We start from the raw sequence: 21555 nt of genomic DNA on the forward strand, positions 1-21555 counted from the left end.
CTGCTTCTCCCTCTGCCTCTGACCTTCCCCCCAGCTCCTTCTCTCTCACTCACTCTCTCTCTCAAATAAATAAATAAAATCTTTTTTAAAAATAATAAAAATATTTAGAAAATGAAGATCAGGGGATCCCTAGGTGGCTCAGCGGTTTGGCACCTGCCTTCGGCCCAGGGCATGATCCTGGAGACCTGGGATCGAGTCCCACGTCCAGCTCCTTACATGGAGCCTGCTTCTCCCTCTGCCTGTGTCCCTCTCTCTCTCTCTCTGGATCTCATGAATAAATGAATAAAATCTTTAAAAAGATAAAATGAAGATCGTATAACCTTTGTAACACAATTAAAAATAAACTAATTTAATTGCAACTCTGCTTTCGTTCCCAAGAATGAGCTTAACTAGAACGACAGAAGTCACTGTATTAGGATATTATACAGCAGACATTACTTTTTTAAATTTTTACTTATTTGTATTATTCCTCTTTTCCATGCTGTATATAAATTTGCATTTATTTTTCAGCTGCACTTGTGATTGTAGAAACCAACCTAATTTTTTATTTTTTATTTTTTTAAAGATTTTATTTATTCATTTATGAGAGAGACAGAGAGAGAAAGAGGCAGAGACACGGGCAGAGGGAGAAGCGGGCTCCATGCAGGGAGCCTGACGTGGGACCCAGTCCCAGGTCCCCAGGATCAGGCCCTGGGCCGAAGGCGGCGCTAAACTGCTGAGCCACCTGGGCTGACCCCAACCTAATTTTTAGAAGGAAAAGATCAGGAGGCAAAATAGTCCGAATTTTTTTAAAAAAAATTACTTTTCATAGGTCATTTCTGAAGCAGTAACATTTTGGATGCCTTTTTTTTTTTTTTTAATACCATGCCAGTGATTTATGTATTCCAGTCTTGAGGGAAAACACACATTTCAGATTTTAATTTACTAGACAATGTCTTACTAAATGGGGTTCCAAATGAGGTAGAATAGTGAATATTGCATTTTTACCGAAGAGATATATAGTTATTGAAGGGGGAGCTATGATGACAAAAATCCATCCCAGTGAAAACTGCTATATTCGCTGATCGTCATTTTGTTGTATGATCTTGGCTCAGAAGTTAAAGTAAATTAAATGAAATCAGAATTGGACTTTAAAAATCAGTGTATGTAAAAATAATGTCGATAATTCAGAAATTACCCAGAGTGCATGAGTAGTCAGCTCTACACCATTTGATACTTGACTGGAGTCAGTATAATGGCCATAAAAGAGGAAAATTCCTTTCGTTGGTCATGTGCAATATTTAGAGTAGTCTGTGTGTATGCAAATATATACATATACAGACATAGACGCATGCACACCCATTCTAAAATTCTACCTCTGAAATGACAGAACAGAAAACAAATCACAGCTGTGGAAATTGAGTAAGCTTGATTTTGTGGAACTTAACTGCTATTTTCCGAAATAAAATTGGATCTCTAAGTCCTAGGAAAGTCAAAATTTTAGAAAGGTAAGAGGAAACCATGACTTCAGGAGAGGCTACCAGCAACACCTACAGTTACAAAGTGGATTAATGACAAAAAGATTCTCTCCTGTGAAATCTAAATATCAAAAGGCCATCTCTGCTTTTGGCCTGACACAGTCTTATGCAGAATCCAGGGCTGGGTTAATGGCACATGGGGCTGAATTTCAAGCTTCTCTGTGCCTGGTCTCTGGTCTCGCATATACAACCTGAACTGCTAGGTATTGTGACCCTGGTCTATGAACTTCAAACATAGGCTGCACCTCCTGAGATGTCTGTGTGTGTGTACCTGTCAATAATGCCAAAAGCCTTTGACTCCTCTGTTTGTTAGCAACTCTTCCATTAGGGTCATACGTTTTCTTCTGTAAGCCCACTTATGTGTTTTAAACACCTTTTCTTAAAACGGTTTTATTTATTTGTTTATTTGAGAGAGAGCAAGCACATATGTGTGCACGTGTGAGTTGGGAGGGTATGGGCAGAGGGAGAGGGAGACAGAATCCCAAGCAGACTCTGTGCTGAGCACAGAGCCCAGCGCAGGGCTCAATCTTAAGACCCTGAGGTCATGACCTGAGCCTAAATCAAGAATCACTTAACCGACTTAACCGACTGAGCCACCCAGGTGTACCTTTTAGAGAAATTTTTTTATGAAGATGCTACATCTTGCTCTTATTTTACTGGAGGTAGCTACTTTAGATCAGAAACAAGTTTGGGCTTAGATCATTTCCAGTATTTAAAAATATATAGGGGGGATCCCTGTGTGGCTCAGCAGTTTAGCACCTGCCTTTGGCCCAGGGCCTGATCCTGGAGATCCAAGATTGAGTCCCACGTCGGGCTCCCTGCATGGAGCCTGCTTCTCCCTCTGCCTGTGTCTGCCTGCCCCCCCCCCTCTCTCTCTGTCTCTGTCTCTCATGAATAAATTTAAAAAATCTTTAAAAAATAAAAATATATAGATAGCCCTGGGGCACTTGGGTGGCTCAGTCAGTCAGGCGTCCGACTCTGGATTTCAGCTCAGCTCATGATCTCAGGGTCCTGGGATCCAGCCCCACCTTGGGCTCTGTGCTCAGTGGGCAGTCTACTTGAGGATTCTCTCTCCCTACCTCTCCCTCTACCCCTCTCCTCCCAACCTGTGCATTCTCTCTCTCTAAAACAAATAATCTTTAAAAAATACAGAGAGATAGCTAGTACTTTAGAATGTCCATTCATTCAATCAGGCAGTTAGGGTAGGATATTAAATTTGCTTTGTTACCACCTGCTCTTGAACAATTAGAATGTACATGTTAATTTTGTTAGCCATGTTCTTCAGTGTGAAGAGAAACTGGATTTCATAAACAAGTCAATCACTGAAAAGTCTCTTCTTTGTGTTTATTCTCCATAGTTCTCTTTTTTTGCCAACTTAATCCATTTTTCACCTTATTATTCTGTAAATTTTGATTGAACAAACTCTTTCATAAACAAACAAGTCAATCACTGAAAAGTCTCTTCTTTGTGTTTATTCTCCATAGTTCTCTTTTTTTGCCAACTTAATCCATTTTTCACCTTATTGTTCTGTAAATTTTGATTAAACAAACTCTAAACCCTCAAAAAGGTTTTTTTGATTGAGTCATAAATTTTCATCTTTCTTTGTGCTAAGAATTGTGGTTAAAGAAGGGGGATCCTTTAGCCTTTTCTCTCCAGGGAACAAACAAAGCCTTACTTGTTGGCAGAAAATTAGCAGATTTACCTATGCCTTTGGACCACACTAGTTTTCAGCTTAAAGCAGATTTGATGCATGTGGCACTTAACGTTTTTGACAAGTGTGTGCAATTGACTGTCTGGCTTCATTTTCAGTAGCAGTATTGTAGTACTTAGTTAGCATCTTAAAAACTCAAGCCCAGTTTTCCATTTCCTTTAACACTCACCACCTGTGTGGGGAAATGTAGGTGAGTGGAGTATAAAAGAAGATAGAAGAGCTTATCCTTGCGCCTGATGTAAAATGAAACGTGAATTAACAATGTATTTTCATTAATAGATTTTCCAAGAGGTAAAAAGCAGTGACATTGCCAAAACCTTCCGCAAAGCAATCAACAGGAAAGAAGGGATTTGTGCTCTGGGAGGTACTTCAGAGCTGTCCAGTGAAGGAACACAGCATTCTTACTCAGGTAATAGTAAGAGTTTCACGTGTGTTAACACAATGACCTAATTAGAGTGCCTGCTATAATGTATTTATTGTATTGTTTTGTTAGCTTGCAAGAGATATTATACAGTATGTACAAAGATAGACTTTGTTGTAATAGAGCTCTGCAATAATGTAAGTAATAATTTTTGAAAGGATTCAGTAACTAACTTCTCTAAGGATCAGTTAACCTTTGCTCTGTTTTCTTGTTATTACTTTTGTACTTCATAATAGCCATGTTGTATTTAAGTGTCTGGGTTTCCAAAGAGGAGAACCCCATGTTTGTGACACATTAACTTTCAGCACTACTGTACAAATTATTTTAGGCTTTAGAGTCAATCTAGAGTGTGAACTAATTTCTTGTTAATTCAACATGACTTTAGAGGAAGAAAAATACGCTTTCGTTAACTGGATAAACAAGGCTTTGGAAAATGATCCTGACTGCAGACATGTTATACCCATGAACCCAAATACCGATGACCTATTCAAAGCTGTTGGTGATGGAATTGTGCTTTGGTAAGACGTTGGTTGATTTTGTGTCCAGGCTTCCAAAACAGCCTTCCACATAATTGATATATTGGTTTCTGAGTGCTTGACAGCTTCAGCTGGGGAAATAATTAGAATTGAAAGTCATCTGAGTGTGTCTGAGAAAGTACCACAAATACAAATCTAAAACTCAGTCATTTAGACTGGGGACTGCTTTATAAGGACACTGAGAGCTTCCAATTTCTTCTCATCCCTTGAGCAAGCAGAACATGACAACTATGTTGGACATAACATATGTCAGTGTCTCCTTATTTCTAAAGCACCATAGCTTCAAAATACGAAGACTCTCCTCTTCAGTTCTCACCCTCCAATTACTTCTGAAAAATGTGTTTGTCCTTGCTACTGCCCCAGAGCTAACAGTGTCTTGGCAGAAAAGATGTAAGATCATCAACACTTTGTCAGTTGATGGGTTGGCTATCTGTTGAGGCAGTGTAGCACGATGGCCAAGAGCATGCTCCATCATCAGTCTGCCTGGATTTGTCTTCAGCCTCTGTCACTCAGAAACTCTATCAGATGAACAGTCAGGATATTCCAACCCCTTTGTATTTCATTTTGCATCTACTGTGATCCCTGTTAAAAAGCATAAGCTATCCCATTTTGTCCATGTATAGACACTAAAGAATTCCCCCATGTGTTTTAATACAGAGAGATAATCACATGATGCTACTGATTTGATATTTAAATTTGACATGGGGGGGATCCCTGGGTGGCTGGCTCAGTGGTTTGGTGCTGGCCTTTGGCCCAGGGCGTGATCCTGGAGTCCTGGGATCAAGTCCCACATCGGGCTCCCTGCATGGAGCCTGCTTCTCCCTCTGCCTGTGTCTCTGCCTCTCTCTGCGTCTCACGAATAAATAAATAAAATCTTAAAAAAAAAATTGACATGGAAAGAAGCATGGTTTTTCCTGTGCAGAATCCCATATTTGGGGGGCAGTATTATAAGCATCTAAAATGTTACCATCTAAGTCCAAATTTTACCAAATGAGATTCTTCCAAATAAATCACAGATTCTAGTTTAATTACTAGAACCTTTCTTCCTCTCACCACTGAATTAGCACCAAATATCATGCCTAGCTCATCATTTAGGCTCTCAATAAATATGATGAATGAAAGAATCTCACAGTCAACGAATTCACCTCCTTGTAAATAAATGGTCATTCTTACTTGCAAATTGTATAATCGAGAAGAGATACAATTTCAGTGTGGGACTTTTTTTGTTTTAAAATTTATTCGTGAGGTTTTTTTCATTATCCAAATTATTGCTTCTTATAAAATAATGAGAAAATACCAAAAATTAAAACTAGGAAGTATTGCTCCAACCCACAACTCAGAAATACCCAACTACTGCAAACATTTTTGTCTTTTTTTTATTTGCATTTTTCATGCATATAGTTTTTTTGTGATCAACATGATAAAAGTCATATATTGCATTGAGTTTTTCAGATTACATTAGACATGTCATGAGCCTTCAAATATTTGTGAATATTCGCAGGCTCTTTAAAAGTAAACCAGCTCCTTGTTTAATTATTGTTTCAGTAAAATGATCAACCTTTCAGTCCCCGATACAATTGATGAAAGAGCAATCAACAAGAAGAAACTTACACCCTTCATCATTCAGGTACGCATACAGTGATCTTGCACTTTCCCGGGAAATTGCCTAGTGAGTGCCTATTCTGTAGACCATCAGTTCTGCCCTTCATTAGCTTGCCATTTAATTCTTACAACAACTCTTAAGTTGTTGAGTTTAGAACTATTATCCAAATTTGACAGAGGAGAACTGGAACTCAGAAAGGCTCCTGAGCTTGCCCAAGGTTAGCAGTGGAAGTGAAGTTCAAATCCAGGTCTAGCTCCAAAGCCCTATGTTCTTTTCATTACACAGTGTTCAAGCATGCAGAAATGAGCAGAAGTATTTAAGCTCTTAACTAATTAGCATGCTTAAGCAGTGGAGCATTTTTCTTTTCCATCAAGTGAATATTATACTCTGAGATAGCAAACTTCCCTTGGGCAAGAGCACCTCTTGTGATGTGGAGATTGCAACTTCTAGAAATTTTTCGGACAAATTCGGAATAGACCTCTCATTTAGGCATTTTAAGAAATATGACTCTTGGGGCACCCGGTTGGCTCAGTCAGTAAAGCATGTGACTCTTGATTTCAGGGTTGTAAGTACAAGTCCCATGTGAGGTATAGAGATTGCTTAAAAGTAAAATCTTTAAAAAGAAAAAAAGAAAGAACTACAACACTTAACCCACACGGATATCCTGACTCGAGTCACTCTCAGCCTTTTCTTTTCATGACAGTGTCAGTGTACTTCAAAAGAAACCACATAAAAATACCAAGTTAATTTCCCACAGAATTCTGGAAAAGACAGTAACAATAATAAGGCTGAGACTTGTTTTAGCTATGCTTGGTTTTTTAACACCAAAGTCTGGAGTTTGTTGTCTGGAATTTGTTTTCTGTGGATCATGTGTGGCTGAAATTAATTTCCTCATTGAGCATTATTTTCAGTAAAGGGAGTCGACTCCTAAAAAAAATGGAAAGGTCAAGAAGCTAATGTGTACATTGGCTGTCTTGCAGGAAAACTTGAACTTGGCCCTGAACTCCGCTTCTGCCATTGGGTGTCACGTTGTGAACATCGGTGCAGAGGATTTGCGGGCTGGGAAACCCCATCTGGTTCTGGGACTCCTCTGGCAGATCATTAAGATCGGTTTGTTCGCCGACATTGAATTAAGCAGGAATGAAGGTAATGGAACACAGTCATCTTGAAAGATGTTTATTGGTTATTTTTTCCTGGTCATGCAGGCTGTCATGCTTTCACTTAATTGAGGTGATTAGATGATAACTAGAATTAAAAGAAGGTAATGCTATAGTGTTATCCTGGGAAACAGTCTAATTATGACTTTTCTTCTTTAGTAGTAATTCACATTTGCCTGGTACTTTAGAATTTGTTTTACAGTAAAGACACAAAAGCGCACGCAGAGAGTTTGTGGAACATTCTCGAGGCCCCCAGACTGGGTATCTGTTCTTTCCTAATCTGCCTCCACAATTCCCACCCCATCCTCCACCCCCAGCTCTACCAATGTGCACCATCTCCTATTATTTTGAATATCTTTTATATTCTATCGCAGATTGAAACCTCTTCAAACTATTCTAACCCACCCTTTATGGTCACAAGATTTCCTCAACTTCTTACAGCATGGGGTTTTATATCACATCATGGATTTGTAGAATGTATAGCCATACACAGTTCGATTGCTGTGTGTCCTAGGTGCTACTACATGATCCTCTGCCTATAAAGCTTAAAAACAGTAAACACCGCTCCAGATATTCCTATTTTATTCCAGAAATCACTCTCTCAATCCTAGTTACCTCTGGGGAACATCTATTTGAGGTTCTCAGGACTCCCAAGGCCCCAGAATGTCCGTCAGCAGTATTATTTTGCACATTTATCCATGATAAGACTTTTTTTGCACTTTTGAGACTATCACTCTTGCTCTTTGCATCTGCTCACAGGTACCTGTTTGAACAAATACTGTGACTCTCATTGCTAGCCTTCTTCATGGTGGTGTTTGTCTTGTTAAAGAACATGAAGTCTGTTCAAAGAGGAAAAGGGGACAGCAAAATGACATTACATTGGCTTGTGTAATACATCAAATGGCTTGTCTTTGACAAGGTCTCAGATACATAGATGTCAGGCTATTCGATCCTTTCTAGCCTTTGACTTGGTGGAGATGAGGAGCAAAAGGAAGGGTCCTGGACAAGCGACTTGCTGGCCCTGCCCTCACTTAAATCCCTCAGGGTCAAAATGATGTGGCATAAGGCAGAGTCTGCGAAAGATGAAATTTGCCTGATGAAGGTGTTAGGTTTTTTTTGTTTTTTTTTTTTAAAGATTTTATTTATTTATTCGTGAGAGACACAGAGAGAGAGAGGCAGAAACACAGGCAGAGGGAGAAGCAGGCTCCATGCAGGGAGCCCGACGTGGGACTCCATCTCCAGTCTCCAGGATCAGGCCCTGGACTGAAGGCGGCGCTAAACTGCTGAACCACCTGGGCTGCCCTGAAGGTGTTAGATCTCTTCAGAAATCAGGCAGTGTCAGTGTGCTCATTCAATCTGGACCTCCTTTTATTTCACGGGAGGTAATTATAGCATCAGGACTACACAACTCATTCCTGAAACAGTGCTAAAATTTAGACAGTTCGCTGTGGAGGCACCTCCACTTCTACCTATTACCTGAGGGAATAACTTACCTGAAACGCTTGGCTTCTCCTACACATTCAATTCAGCATAATTGAGCAGCTTTTACATGTTAGATGCTATAGAAAATGTAAAGTAGGGGCACCTAGTGGCTCAGTGGTTGAGCATCTGCCTTTGGCTCAGGTCTTGATCCTGGGGTCCTGGGATCGAGTCCCACATTGTACTCCCCACAGGGAGCCTGCTTCTCCCTCTGCCTATGTCTCTGCTTCTCTCTGTGTGTCTCTCATGAATAAATAAATAAATCTTTAGAAAAAATAAAAAAGAAACTGTAAAGTAAAATTATATCCCTTTAAAAAAGAGATTTAACCCAGGACACCTGGCTGGCTCAGTCAGTAGAATGTGGGACTATTGATCTCAGGTTGGGAGTTTAAGCCCCACGTTGGGGGGAGAGATTAAAAAATAAAAATACTGGGCAGCCCTGGTGGCTGCCCTGCATGGAGCCGCTTCTCCCTCTGTCTGTGTCTCTGCCTCTCTCTCTGTGTGTATGTGTGTCTATGAATAAATAAATAAAATTTTTTTAAAAATTAAAAAATAAAAATACTTTAAAAAATAGATTTACCCCTTCGAGTCAATTAATTATACTTAAATATTACCGTAGTGTCTCTATACTCCTTTAGTCAAAAAGTGAGGTATAAAGGCTCTACCATTTTAAACATTCTCTCCCAAATCTCTGATTTTAATATGATTTAAAAAGGACAATTTAGGGGGCACCTGGATGGCTCAGTCGGTTGAGCATCTGTCTGGATTTCAGCTCAGGTCATGATCTCAGGGTCATGGGACTAAGCCTCAAGACAGGCTTTGCGCTCAGTGGGGAGTCCACTTGTCCCTTCCCTCTACTCTTTCCCCTGCTTACTCTCTCTCTCTCTCTCAAATAAATAAAATCTTAAAAAAAAAAAAAACAATTTAGGTAAACTTGTGACATAAAATGTTTAAAAACTGTAATTCTTTTTTAAAGATCTTATTTATTTATTCATGAGAAACAGAGAGACTGAGACATAGGTAGAGGGAGAAGCAGGCTTCTAGTAGGGAGCCTAATGCAGGACTCGATGTGGGACTTGATCCCTGGACCCGGGATTATGCCCTGAGCTGAATGAAGGCAGACACTCAACCGCTGAGCCACCCAGGCGTCCCTAAAAACTGTAACTTAATTACCATTTGGAACGTGAAGACCAATAAAGAAAATAAATTATAGTGTGATAATATTTGCTATGCATTCTCATGACATAGTGTCTTTATCAAATCATTGTATGATTATCTACTAATATATGTCTGTTGTTAGACTATCAGCACCTAAAAACGAGGAACTAGGTCATATGTGTTACTGCACCTCTGTTACCTAACAGAATGTCAAAAGACCGAATGAACTTGTAATGACCATTGTCATATATTATGGTGGTTGTTTTTTTTCTTATAGCCTTGGCTGCCTTACTTAGAGATGGTGAGACTTTGGAGGAGCTTATGAAATTGTCTCCGGAAGAGCTTCTGCTCAGATGGGCAAACTTTCACTTGGAAAACTCGGGCTGGCAAAAAATCAACAACTTTAGTGCTGACATCAAGGTAACAGGGCAAGGAACCATCACGCTTTCCGGGGGAGGGGGGAGTATTGTGGATGCCGTGGGTGACTTCCTCCCCGCTGACAGAGGGAACATCCTGCCAGTTTGTCACCAGGCCTTGCTGGCCCTCGATTTGATGTAGATTTTCAGGAGAGATGAAACCTTAGGAGTACAAGCACCAAGCCTAGCTTTCCTTCTGGGGGAAAGGAGCAAAGTATTACAGTCCTAACACTTTATTCTGTCACCTGTTAACCATGGAGTATCTAAGGGTGGGCCACGGCCGTTCCCTTCCTACTTGCCTTCCTTTCCCAGACCTCAGGGTACCTGTTAGTAAATCCTAGAAGACCAAGAAAGGGCCCCAAGATTCCCCTTCCCCTTTCTTATTTGTCTTTGCTTCTATTGTTTGCTCCTACCTTTAGACATTGAGTTCATGAGGGTGGCGATGAGCTCTTATATACACATGGCTGCATCTCCTACCTCAGCGCCGGCCCTAGCACCCTCCTACTAAAGCCCCCCCTCTAGCCACAATACCTGGCACATCAAAGACCTGATAATATTTCTTGTGTTACATTTACTGCGCACGAGCAATAAGGAAAAAACGAGCAGAGGAAGGAGGCGTTGGCAACATTTCTTTGCCACAGGTTGCTCTAACTTCCCAGAGAGAGGGGGCCGAAATTATCATAGCAAAAACCTCACAGAGTTCTCATTAACTGACTTTCTCCAAAATCCAAGTGTTGGGACACAGGGAGCAAATTGAAGGATCTTCACCGGATGTCACTGACCCACAGGGCTATGGAAACAGCAGTCCGTGATCCTATCAATGTGTTCAGCGGCGAGAGGAAGTCGTGGGATATTTGCATTACTGATTTCCTCAGGGAAAATTAAGGATAGCTCCCAAATTATGAGACCAGTAGGCCCCCACCCACCCCATCTTTTAACCTACACAATATGCTTGGCCAGTATGTTTCTGCTTTATGCACTAGATGTGTTCTTGAAAGCCAGTCTTAAATGGATTTTCAGTTCTGGAACCTATTTGAAATGTACAAAAGAAAATAATTGTTTTTAAAAAAATGGAGCCTGCCTTGAATCTTTTTAAAAAGCAAATGATTGTACAGTAATGTGAAAAAAGGCTTCCAGTTTATCTATGCTTCAAGTTCAGTGGCACCTCTGAAGCCCTTTTCAGGGTAGTAAAGACACTGCTGGGTCTGCTCTTTACCCATCCTTCTCAAGTGCATAGGATTCGATTATGATTTATGTACCATTAGGAAGAGATAGTAAGCGAAAGCATTTTCTCGATGGTAATGCCCCATTATAGGGAGGCAGATCCTGTGCTGGCCAGTGATGGGATCTGGGTTTGCATTTCATGAATTGCTCTGAAGTGAATTTCACTCACCTGCTTTTCCCCGTTCTTAGAATCATTTCTGGCATTATGTATCAAACTCACTCAGGTAGCTTATATAAGATGCATCTCCCAGAGATTCATATTTGATAGGTTTGGGGCTGGACCGGGTGGTGTGCATATTGAACGACTTCCCCCAGGGGATTGGGACACACACATAATCTACTAGAGTTTACTAGGAGGAACATTCCTTTATAGCCCATCTGGATTGTCAAGGTTCAGTAATAGAAACGGACTGCCGCTAGGAAGGTCATCTTCCAATATAACAGGATTAAGGAGTCAAAGCCTCCAGTTTCAGCCCCCTAAAGGCAGAAGCTTACTTGACATGTGTGTTGAAGACTCTTCTTAAGTGTTTGCACTGGTGCAGTTGAGTGTCCACACAGCCTGAATTCACCCAGCCTACCCCCATATGAGTAGTACCACTTCTAGGTATTGGGATCCCAAGTAAAAACATTCAAACAATGAATGAGTTCAGGAGCTTAAAAACCAAAAAATCTTCAGGGATGCCTGGGTGGCTCAGTCAGTTAAGCGTCCAACTCTTGATCTTAGCTCAGGGTCATGAGATTTGAGCCCCACCTGGGACTCCATGCTGAGCAGACAACCAAACTTGTTTGGTTAACTATATTCAGGTTATACAGAGTTAAATGTTATCTCACCAGCTCAAGTGTTACTCATTTTAAAAATGTCGTTTAAATTTACAATTAAATACATCTTTAACATAACTAATCTCTTCTCCATAGGTTGTGGTATATATCGTGTTTTGTAATGACATAACTTGTTTATTTTCTCTTTCCCTATGCTTCCTGGATTTCTGCTCCTACTTTCTTTTCTTGCCTGTTTTATCTACCAAGCTTATTGACTTCAGTAATTCAGTGAAGGTACAGAACTAGTTACCTGTTTACTAGCATCATTATATTGGTAATATTAATCAATTGTAGAGTCATGATAAAATCCAGTTATCTGTATTTGAGGCAGACATTAGGCCAGATAGATGGACTTTTCTGGGGGAAAGATCTGTTAGATTAGAAGACAGAGATTTGTGCCATGTATATATTCTCACAAAATCTAATGCAAATATCCTTCCACACATAGGACAATGGGATATATTCATTCTTTGTCAATGTGATCTCACTGAGATTTTCAATTCATTTGTAGGATTCCAAAGCCTATTTCCATCTTCTCAATCAAATTGCACCAAAAGGACAAAAGGAAGGTGAACCGCGGATAGATATTAACATGTCAGGTTTCAACGTAAGTATAGGTGTTCACTTGAATTCTACAGTCTTGCAAAAATAGTGCCAATTTATTCTAAATAACAAGAATTTTTGTAATTGCACGTAATGGTGTTGAAAATTTTGAGCATTATTTTAAAATTTATTGCTGTGGGTATAAATCAAAGGCAGAAAGATTAGCTTTGGTTTGATAGTTTATTAGTGAGTTCCATAATGATGGCTCTGTTGGCTTCTATTGATTGCATAGAATATTCAAAGCAAGGGTGGGGAAATAAGTGGTGAGAACTAACCTTTTCCAATTGTTTGGATTATAATCACAGTGAGAGATTTAATGACTAGATATGCATATATGCATCTCTAATGTTCCTGTGTTGAGAGTAACGTGAATATGTGTTTACAAACTGCTGATCCCTGAAATCCAATTTAGGGACTCACTCATGGACCATGTTCCCTGGTCACATCATTCATTTGTTCAGTGACCTTGAGCAGATTTCTTCCCCAAATTGGATCTCACTCTGCTCATCCATAAAGTAAGGAGTTGGACTAGACAATCTAGTCTCAGGTTTCTAGGATCCACTGGTTTGTTCTTTGGACCCGTTAGTTACAGAATGCACTGTACTAATTTAGAAAATCCATATTTCTAGACTATTATGCAGTCAGATTGAGTAGATTACACTGGCTAAACCACTTACACTGCCCTTAACAGAACTGAACTCTTTGTTTGGGTCACTTGGTATGGATGAGGAGCCATCCTGTGCACTCAAGAGCTGTCTGGGAAGGCTAGCCGAGTGACCTTATGCCCGCGTAAATGGCACCAATATACTAACTGATTCTGATTCACCTCTTCTCCATTCAGTCTTCCCTGGTTGATCATGAAACATTCTTGTTGAGGCAAAAAATGATGGTTAATTTTGTCTGTCTCGGGGCACCTGGTGATTCAGTCAGTTAAACCATCTGCCTTCGGCCCAGGCCATGATCCTGGAGTTCTGAGACGAGCCTCACATTGGGCTCTCTGCTCAGCAGGGACCTTTTTTTTTTTTTTTCGGACTTTTTCCTTATTGGTCAGTGTCCTTCATCTTTTTCAGCCTTATTACCTTCCTTAGGGCCTGATTGATGATTGATTTTTATATATCCAGGATCACGTCAGGTTTTCTCATGGTCCTTTGTAATGCCTTCCTGCCCCCATCCCATACTCCCCCATCCCAAGCAACCATTGATTTGCTTTCTTTCCCCTTACATTAGTTTGAATTTTTGTGAGTTTTATGTAAACAGACCCCTACAGTATGTATTCCTTTTGCATCTAGCTTCTTTCACTCAGCATAATTATTTTGAGACTAATTCATGTTGTCACATGTATCATAAAATGCTTTCCTTTTTTATTTGTGAATTCTATTCTGGTGAATGGATATACCACAATTTGTTTACACATGCACGTGTTGATGAACATTTGGATTGTTTACAGTTTGGGGCTATTACAAATATAGCTGCTATGAACATTCAAATAGAACTCTTTGTATAAATATATGCATTCGTTTCTCCTTGTAAATACCCAAGAGTGAAATGGCTGAGTAGTAAGGTATGTGTATGTTTAACTTTTTTAGGAAGTGGCCAATTCACTTTCCAAAGTGGTTGCACCATGGGATCCCTGGGTGGCGCAGCAGTTTGGCGCCTGCCTTTGGCCCAGGGCGCGATCCTGGAGACCCGGGATCGAATCCCACGTCAGGCTCCCGGTTCATGGAGCCTGCTTCTCCCTCTGCCTGTGTCTCTGCCTCTCTCTCTCTCTCTCTGTGACTATCATAAATAAATAAAAATTAAAAAAAAAAAACAAAAAACAAAGTGGTTGCACCATTTTACATTGCTATCGGCAGTATGTAAAAGTCCCAGTTCATCCACACCCTCACTAACACTCTAGTATGGTTAGTCCTTTTAACTTGAATCATTCTATCAGGTGCGGAATGATCTGGCATTGTGGTTTTAATTTGTATTTCCATGATGACATGTGATGTTGAACATTTTTTATGTGGTTATTTGCCATCTATGTTTTGTTGCTGTTCAAACATTTTGCCCACTTTGCATTGCATTATTTGTTTTCTTATTAGCAAGTTTTGAGTGTTTTTACATATTTTTGACACGAGTCCTTGATTGGATATGTGACTTGCAAATATTTTCTCTCAAATGTTTTTCAAAGAACAGACGTTCTTAATTTTAGCCAAGTCAGATTTAGTCATTTTTTTTCTTTTATGGATCATGCTTTGATCTTGTGTCTAAGAAATTTTAGCCTAAAAAGGTCACAAATATTTCTTCCTACGTTTTTTCCTAGAGGTTTTATAGTTAGAGGCTTTACATTTAGAAATATAGTATGTTTGGGGTTAACTTCAAATGTGGTGTGGGGTAGGGGCTGAAGTTATTTTGGCATATACATATTTTTATTTGATTATTTTTTTATTTCACTATTTTATATTTGACTATTTAAAATATTTTTATTCCTATTTTAAAGCTTCCTTATATTCCAGTTAGGAATGCCAAGATGATCCACAAAGAAAGGATTTTTTTTTTTAAGATTTTATTTATTTATTCATGAGAGACAGAGAGAGAGAGAGAGAGAGGCCGGCAGAGACACAGGCAGAGGGAGCAGCAGGCTCCATGCAGGGAGCCTGAAGTGGGACTCGATCCCGGATCCCCAGGAACAGGCCCTGGACTGAAGACAGCGCTGAACCGCTGAGCCACCCGGGCTGCCCTAAAGAAAGGATTTTAAAATAAGCTGGCAAATAGCATAAAGCAAACAATATGAAAGTAATAACGGACAGGTTACAAGAAATAAAATAGGCTCTATGAGAGGAAATCACTGTGCTCAGAGAGAACCCTGAAGAAAGGGTTGAATACTACTCAATTGCCCAGCTGCTGGAGGCTTATGGATTGTTCTGCAAAAGGTAACAAGCATAGCACAATAAATACACATTGTTCTGGAGTCCTCTACAACCAAGGCACCTCACTGGAGGTTAAAAAACATAATTAAAAGGGCTCCTGGGTGGCTTAGTTGGTTAAGCGTCTCCCTTCAGCTAAGGTCAATCTCAGGGTCCTGGGATAGAGCCCACATCAGGCTCCTTGCTCAGGGGGGAGTCGGCTTCTCCCTCTCTCTCTGCCCCTCCCCCTGCTTGAGCTCTTGCTCTCTCTCTTAAATAAATAAAATCTTTTTTTTTAATGGGGGGGGGGTGTTCTTAAACTAATTAAAAATAGCATCACCCATTGAAGACAAAGTTAAGACTGTCAAATTGTACATGCTGGGCAAGTTTACTTTAAAAGTAACCTTCAGAGGCGCCTGGGTGGCTCAGTCGGTTAAGCCTCTGCTTCCAGCTCAGGTCATGGTTCTGGGGTCCTGGGATCAAGCCCCACATCAGGCTCCTTGCTCAGCAGGAAGCTTGCTTCTCCCTCTCCTCCCTTCTTGTGAGCTCTCTTGCTATCTCTCTCATTATCTCTCTCTCTCTCAAATAAATAAAATCTTTAAATAATAAATAAATGTAACATTCCTCAAGCTTCATTTACCTTTATCTCTCCTTTCCCCACAAGATTATAAACCCCTTTCTCACATGACACTGTTCCACAGAAGTGCTTATGTTTGTCCTGGGGCAAAACTGTAGCGGGTAGATGTAGTAACGTCCCAGTGTGCCACTCTGTTCTTTTATAAGTGTAGGTCACCAGAAACAGAAGATCCAAAAGCCACTGTTCTTCCTGCGGCTCCAGGGTTTTCACTTGTAGCCTTGGGAGGTGGGAGTAGTAGGTGCCTGAGAAACTGTGTTTTTGACATTGGGCTGAAATGATTGGATAACTTAAATTCTTCACCAACCCCTGTGTTAATCCAGAGTGGGAGGTGGGGTAGGAACACCCCAGTGGCTCAGTGGTGGCTCAGTGGTTGAGCCTTTTGCTCAGGTCAGGATCCCGGGGTCCTGGGATCGAGTCCCACATAGGGCTCCCCATGGGGAGCCTGCCTCTCCCTCTGCCTGCATCTCTCTGCCTCTCTCTGGGTCTCTCATGAATAAATAAAACCTTTAAAAAGAAAAATCCAGAGCTGGGCACTTGACTTTCCAGAGGGGAGAAAATAGAATGGGGTAAGGGTAGAGAAGGTTACAAGTGAGGAGTCATAGGAATTAGTTGGAGGTAAGTATTCTTTACAGAAATGAGCAACTCCGCATCTGCCTGGGTGGAAAAGTTAAACAAACAATGACCAGGGACGCCTCAGTGGCTCAGTGGTTGAGTATCTGCCTTTGGCTCTGGGTGTGATCCTGGAGTCCCGGGTATTGAGTCCCACATCAGGCTCCCCATGGGGAACCTGCTTCTCCTCTGCCTATGTCTCTGCTTCTCTCTCTGTGTCTTTCATGAATGAATAAATAAAATCTTTTAAAAAACAAACAGTGACCAAAAAAACAAAAATTCTTTGCACTACTATTGCTATTACTACTAAAGAAAACTACTATTTGAAATATGCATTTTAAACCTGAAATTAAATTCTTGGAAACTGCTATTCTTGATTATTATTTTTAAAATATTTTCTCACAATTTCTCTGTCTCCCACCCTATTTAGGGTCCAATTGAAACGTTAAACAGTTTTAGCTTTTTGAGGAGTTGTTGCAAGAGTGACATAATAATCCCAATTCAATGAAAGGTTTTATACTGAGCTAAGCGATCTGGTGCCACCTAGGGTGTTTTTGAGGTACTGCAGTCAAATTCGGCCAACTTTTTTTGCTGTTGCATTCAAAACAATTTTATAATAAGCACCATATGTTGGCTAAGAGAAAGTCGAATTGTATATCCAGCCTATCATTGTAGGGAAACATTTCTATATTTTTAGTATAGCCTTTTAAAAGATGCCTTCTTATTTTACTTCAACAGGAAACAGATGATTTGAAGAGAGCCGAGAGTATGCTTCAACAGGCTGACAAGTTAGGTTGCAGACAGTTTGTTACCCCTGCTGATGTGGTCAGTGGAAACCCCAAACTGAACTTAGCCTTTGTGGCTAACCTGTTTAATAAATACCCAGCACTAACCAAGCCGGAGAACCAGGATATTGACTGGACTTTACTGGAAGGTAATTGAAGGTTTCTCACATTCTAATGTGTGGGTCTACAGACTAGAAATACAGAGGACGTGGTGATTCCAGGATTTTGACTGAATAAGTTTCCTTCTCCACTTTCCTTTAGCAAATATCTGCTGGAAGTAGACCCAAGGGCTGAGTAAAAAGTGGCAGCTGACAGAAAGGAATGATACCAGATTATATATGCATGAAGTAGAAGGTTCAAAATGAACAAATATAACAGTCATTCCTTGGCATCCCTGGCAGTACTATAAAATCTTTAAATGTTATGCTTTCAGGTTTCACGCAATTTGTTGCTTTAATATAGGCATGGAAAAGGAGTACTCGTGTGTAGCTTAGAATTTATAAATGTGTAGAGGGAAGACGTAAATTCATGAGTATAGAGAGTTCATATGACCACCCCTCCCAAAAAAAATTTTTTTTTGATCACAAAAAAATTTTTTAATGTAAAACTGATAATATCAGTTGCTTTTGAGGTATAAGGATTTGGGGAGATACTGGGGAAGCATTAGAAGGGGGAAGAGATCATAAAAAATTCATAGACCGGAGCAGCCCGGTGGCTCAACAGTTTAGTGCCACCTTTAGCCCAAAGCCTGATCCTGGAGAACCGGGATCGAGTCCCATGTCGGGCTCCCTGCATGGAGCCTGCTTCTCCCTCTGCCTGTGTCTCTGCCCCTCTCTCTCTCTCTCTCTCTCTCTCTCTCTCTCTGTCTCTCATGAATAAATAAATGTTTAAAAAATTCATAGACCTCTAAATTGTGTAGCTGGTTATAATGTATTCTTTGATTTTAAAATAAATTCAAAAAATATTTTAAAAATAAGCCTGTATCTAGAGAGAATGTTTAGAGATTCATACTGGAGAAAACCTCTAGATCTGTACCGAAGAAAATGAAATAATCTTACCCATGAATTGATATTATATGCACATATACAAGGTGTTTAATTAATATATAAACTTTGTGAATATTCTTAATAGGAGAAACTCGTGAAGAAAGAACCTTCCGTAACTGGATGAATTCTCTTGGAGTTAATCCCCATGTAAACCATCTCTATGCGTAAGCCTTTTATACTATTATCTTAAGCAGTCAGGAACATTGTGAATGGATGTCCCAGAAAGAACTACAGCTCTGAACATTTTCCAGATGTCAGTTTACACTGGTTACTTTGACTGGAAGTGCTGAATGGTGACATCCATTATCATTTTCCAAATACACAGAAGCCCAGCTTCTTTCTTTACATGATCGATAAGTGAAAGAATGTATGAATGTCTTTCTAACCCCCTACGGAATAGATCCTTCATATCTTTAAACAGAGACCGGGGAATGCCTTAAGTAGACCATCCATGATGTCTTGAGGCTGTTGTACTCACTGTTCTCTCAGCCTGGAATATTCTTTTCTGCCTCTAATGCCTTACTCCCTTACTATATTCAAGCCACTAATTCAGACCCTGACCACCACCTAACACTCTGCCACCCTAACCCTGGTTCTTGTTATCTTCATAGCAGTTATATACATCCCCGAATCAAATTATCTATTTATCCATATACTTGTTTATTGTCTTTCTCTGTGTCTGACTCTAGTGTAAGGCCAGGGATTTTTGTCCTGTGTGCCCAGCTTCTAGAATACTACCTTGCCAACCAGAAGCCCTCAATAAGTATTTTAAGCAAATGAGATGGTGTTAGCTCTATCTTTAGGACAAACTGTTAGAAAATATGAGCCTTGGGTATTATCTGTGATTTTATGTTTTAGTTGGCGTACTGTTATTGTTTTTAAGGAAACAAAGGCTCAGCTGTCTGAAAACACTGATTAAATGATTTTTAAATCTTTAGTGACCTGCAAGATGCCCTGGTAATCTTACAGTTGTATGAACGAATTAAAGTTCCTGTCGACTGGAATAAGGTTAATAAGCCTCCATACCCGAAACTCGGAGCCAACATGAAAAAGGTAGATCATTAAGTTGCTGCATACATTTGTTACAGGCCATTTTTATGCTCCGTTTGTTTCTTTTGTCGGGAAAACTCGTGAATCTGAGCTTCTGGAGAACAGGAACCATCTCTTACTGATTTTGATGGGTCAAGCTCGGGGCACCGAGCGCACGTGCAGCTGAAACACACGAAAAATCCTCACCGATTTACTCTTTGTGGGTTTCCAGCTAGAAAACTGCAACTACGCTGTTGAACTGGGGAAGCATCCTGCCAAATTCTCCTTGGTTGGGATCGGAGGGCAAGACCTGAATGATGGAAACCAAACGCTGACATTAGCTTTAGTCTGGCAGCTGATGAGAAGGTAGGTGCACAGCGGGACCTGCTGAAGCCCCACGGGCCTAACAGTCTATGACTCGGTCCATGTTAGTGTCTGGCAGGCGTGTCGGAGACCACGAGAGGTTTGCAGTTGGAGAGATGCTGGATGTTCGCAGGGATGTTCCTGGAAAGTCAGGCCGCAGAGCCATGAACGTTTCCTGACTTTATTTTTTTTTTATTATCTTTTTTATTTATTCATGATAGACATAGAGAGAGAGAGAGGCAGAGACACAGGCAGAAGGAGAAGCAGGCTCCATGCAGGAGCCTGATGTGGGACACGATCCCGGGTCTCCGGGATCATACCCTGGGCTGAAGGCAGCACTAAATCGCTGAGCCACCCGGGCTGCCCATTTCCTGACTTTAATAGGAAGCCTGGCCCGTAAATGTGAGCCCCGTTTAGTGTCAGCCAATAAAAATACAGCAAAAAATTCTGAACAGTCCATGTATCCATTTGAAAAAGATCTCTCAACTGGAATGCCGAAAAGCATTCATTATGGTTGAGGACCAGCCAAAGCACAGCTGCTTTACAGTCATTGTCACTGTTGGACTAGTACAGAGAAGGTACCTGCTAGACTGCTGAGCTCGCTTGGGAAAGCTCTGAAACCCCCGCACCAGCACCACCTGCAAAGGGCCAATCAGTGGTGAGCCACTGCTACTTGAATGATTTTATATATTTTTTAAAATTTATATCTATTTTTTATTTATATATAATATATATTATTTATATATATAAATATATGTGTGTGTGTGTGTGTGTATATATATATATATATATATATAGAGAGAGAGAGAGAGAGAGAGAGAGAGAGAGAATTTCTTCCCCTGAAATCTTTAGTCTTTCAAACCTAAGGATGGAAGAAAAGAAATTGAAGGGAAAGCACCTTTCTATTGTCCGCATTTCTTTTCTCATGAAGTAGATTTTCAAACCTCATCTTCCCTTTCTTTGTTTAGATACACCCTTAATGTTCTGGAAGACCTTGGAGATGGGCAGAAAGCTAATGATGACATCATTGTAAGCTGGGTGAACAGAACATTGGCTGAAGCTGGAAAATCAACTTCTATTCAGAGTTTCAAGGTAAGAGTTGCACATTTGACTCTTAACCATTAGGGTTGCTAGGAAGTGTCAGTCATTTGGAAGGAGAGCCTTTGGTTGGTTTGTCGGCGTGAATTTGCGTTGTGCTGATGGCAAGACCCCCATCACTCACGGGCGGGGCGTATGGCAACCTTATATGAGTAACCCCACGCCAGTCTGTACAAACTTAAACTCTCGGATGTATTGTCCTTTGACACTAGGACAAGACGATCAGCTCCAGTTTGGCAGTTGTGGACTTAATTGACGCCATCCAGCCGGGCTGCATAAACTATGACCTTGTTAAGAGCGGCAACCTGACAGAGGATGACAAGCACAATAATGCCAAGTAAGAGACACCAATGGTACTGACGATTAATGTCCTGGCAAGAGCACAGGCTTTGTAGCCAGACAGATCTGCGTTCTCGCTCAGGTCCTACCATGTAAGAACGGTATCACCTGAGGGAA

At 40.5% G+C, this 21555-nt stretch overlaps 1 protein-coding gene across 3 annotated transcripts in view; it reads left to right on the forward strand.

Moving 5' to 3' along the window:
• PLS3 (plastin 3) overlaps window positions 1-21555 on the forward strand; it is an 88939-nt gene that overhangs the window by 64689 nt on the left and 2695 nt on the right. For all 3 annotated transcript variants that reach the window (XM_041741220.1, XM_041741218.1, XM_041741219.1), the window contains exons 5-16: window positions 3508-3637; window positions 4035-4167; window positions 5731-5812; window positions 6769-6934; window positions 9860-10002; window positions 12553-12648; window positions 17517-17712; window positions 18695-18773; window positions 19548-19662; window positions 19871-20004; window positions 20970-21093; window positions 21312-21436. In XM_041741220.1, the coding sequence (XP_041597154.1) occupies window positions 3508-3637; window positions 4035-4167; window positions 5731-5812; window positions 6769-6934; window positions 9860-10002; window positions 12553-12648; window positions 17517-17712; window positions 18695-18773; window positions 19548-19662; window positions 19871-20004; window positions 20970-21093; window positions 21312-21436 (1523 nt within the window). The remainder of the gene's footprint in view (window positions 1-3507; window positions 3638-4034; window positions 4168-5730; window positions 5813-6768; window positions 6935-9859; window positions 10003-12552; window positions 12649-17516; window positions 17713-18694; window positions 18774-19547; window positions 19663-19870; window positions 20005-20969; window positions 21094-21311; window positions 21437-21555) is intronic.

Source organism: Vulpes lagopus, chromosome X (genome assembly GCF_018345385.1).
Source record: "Vulpes lagopus strain Blue_001 chromosome X, ASM1834538v1, whole genome shotgun sequence".
NCBI classification, from domain to species: Eukaryota; Metazoa; Chordata; class Mammalia; order Carnivora; family Canidae; genus Vulpes; species Vulpes lagopus.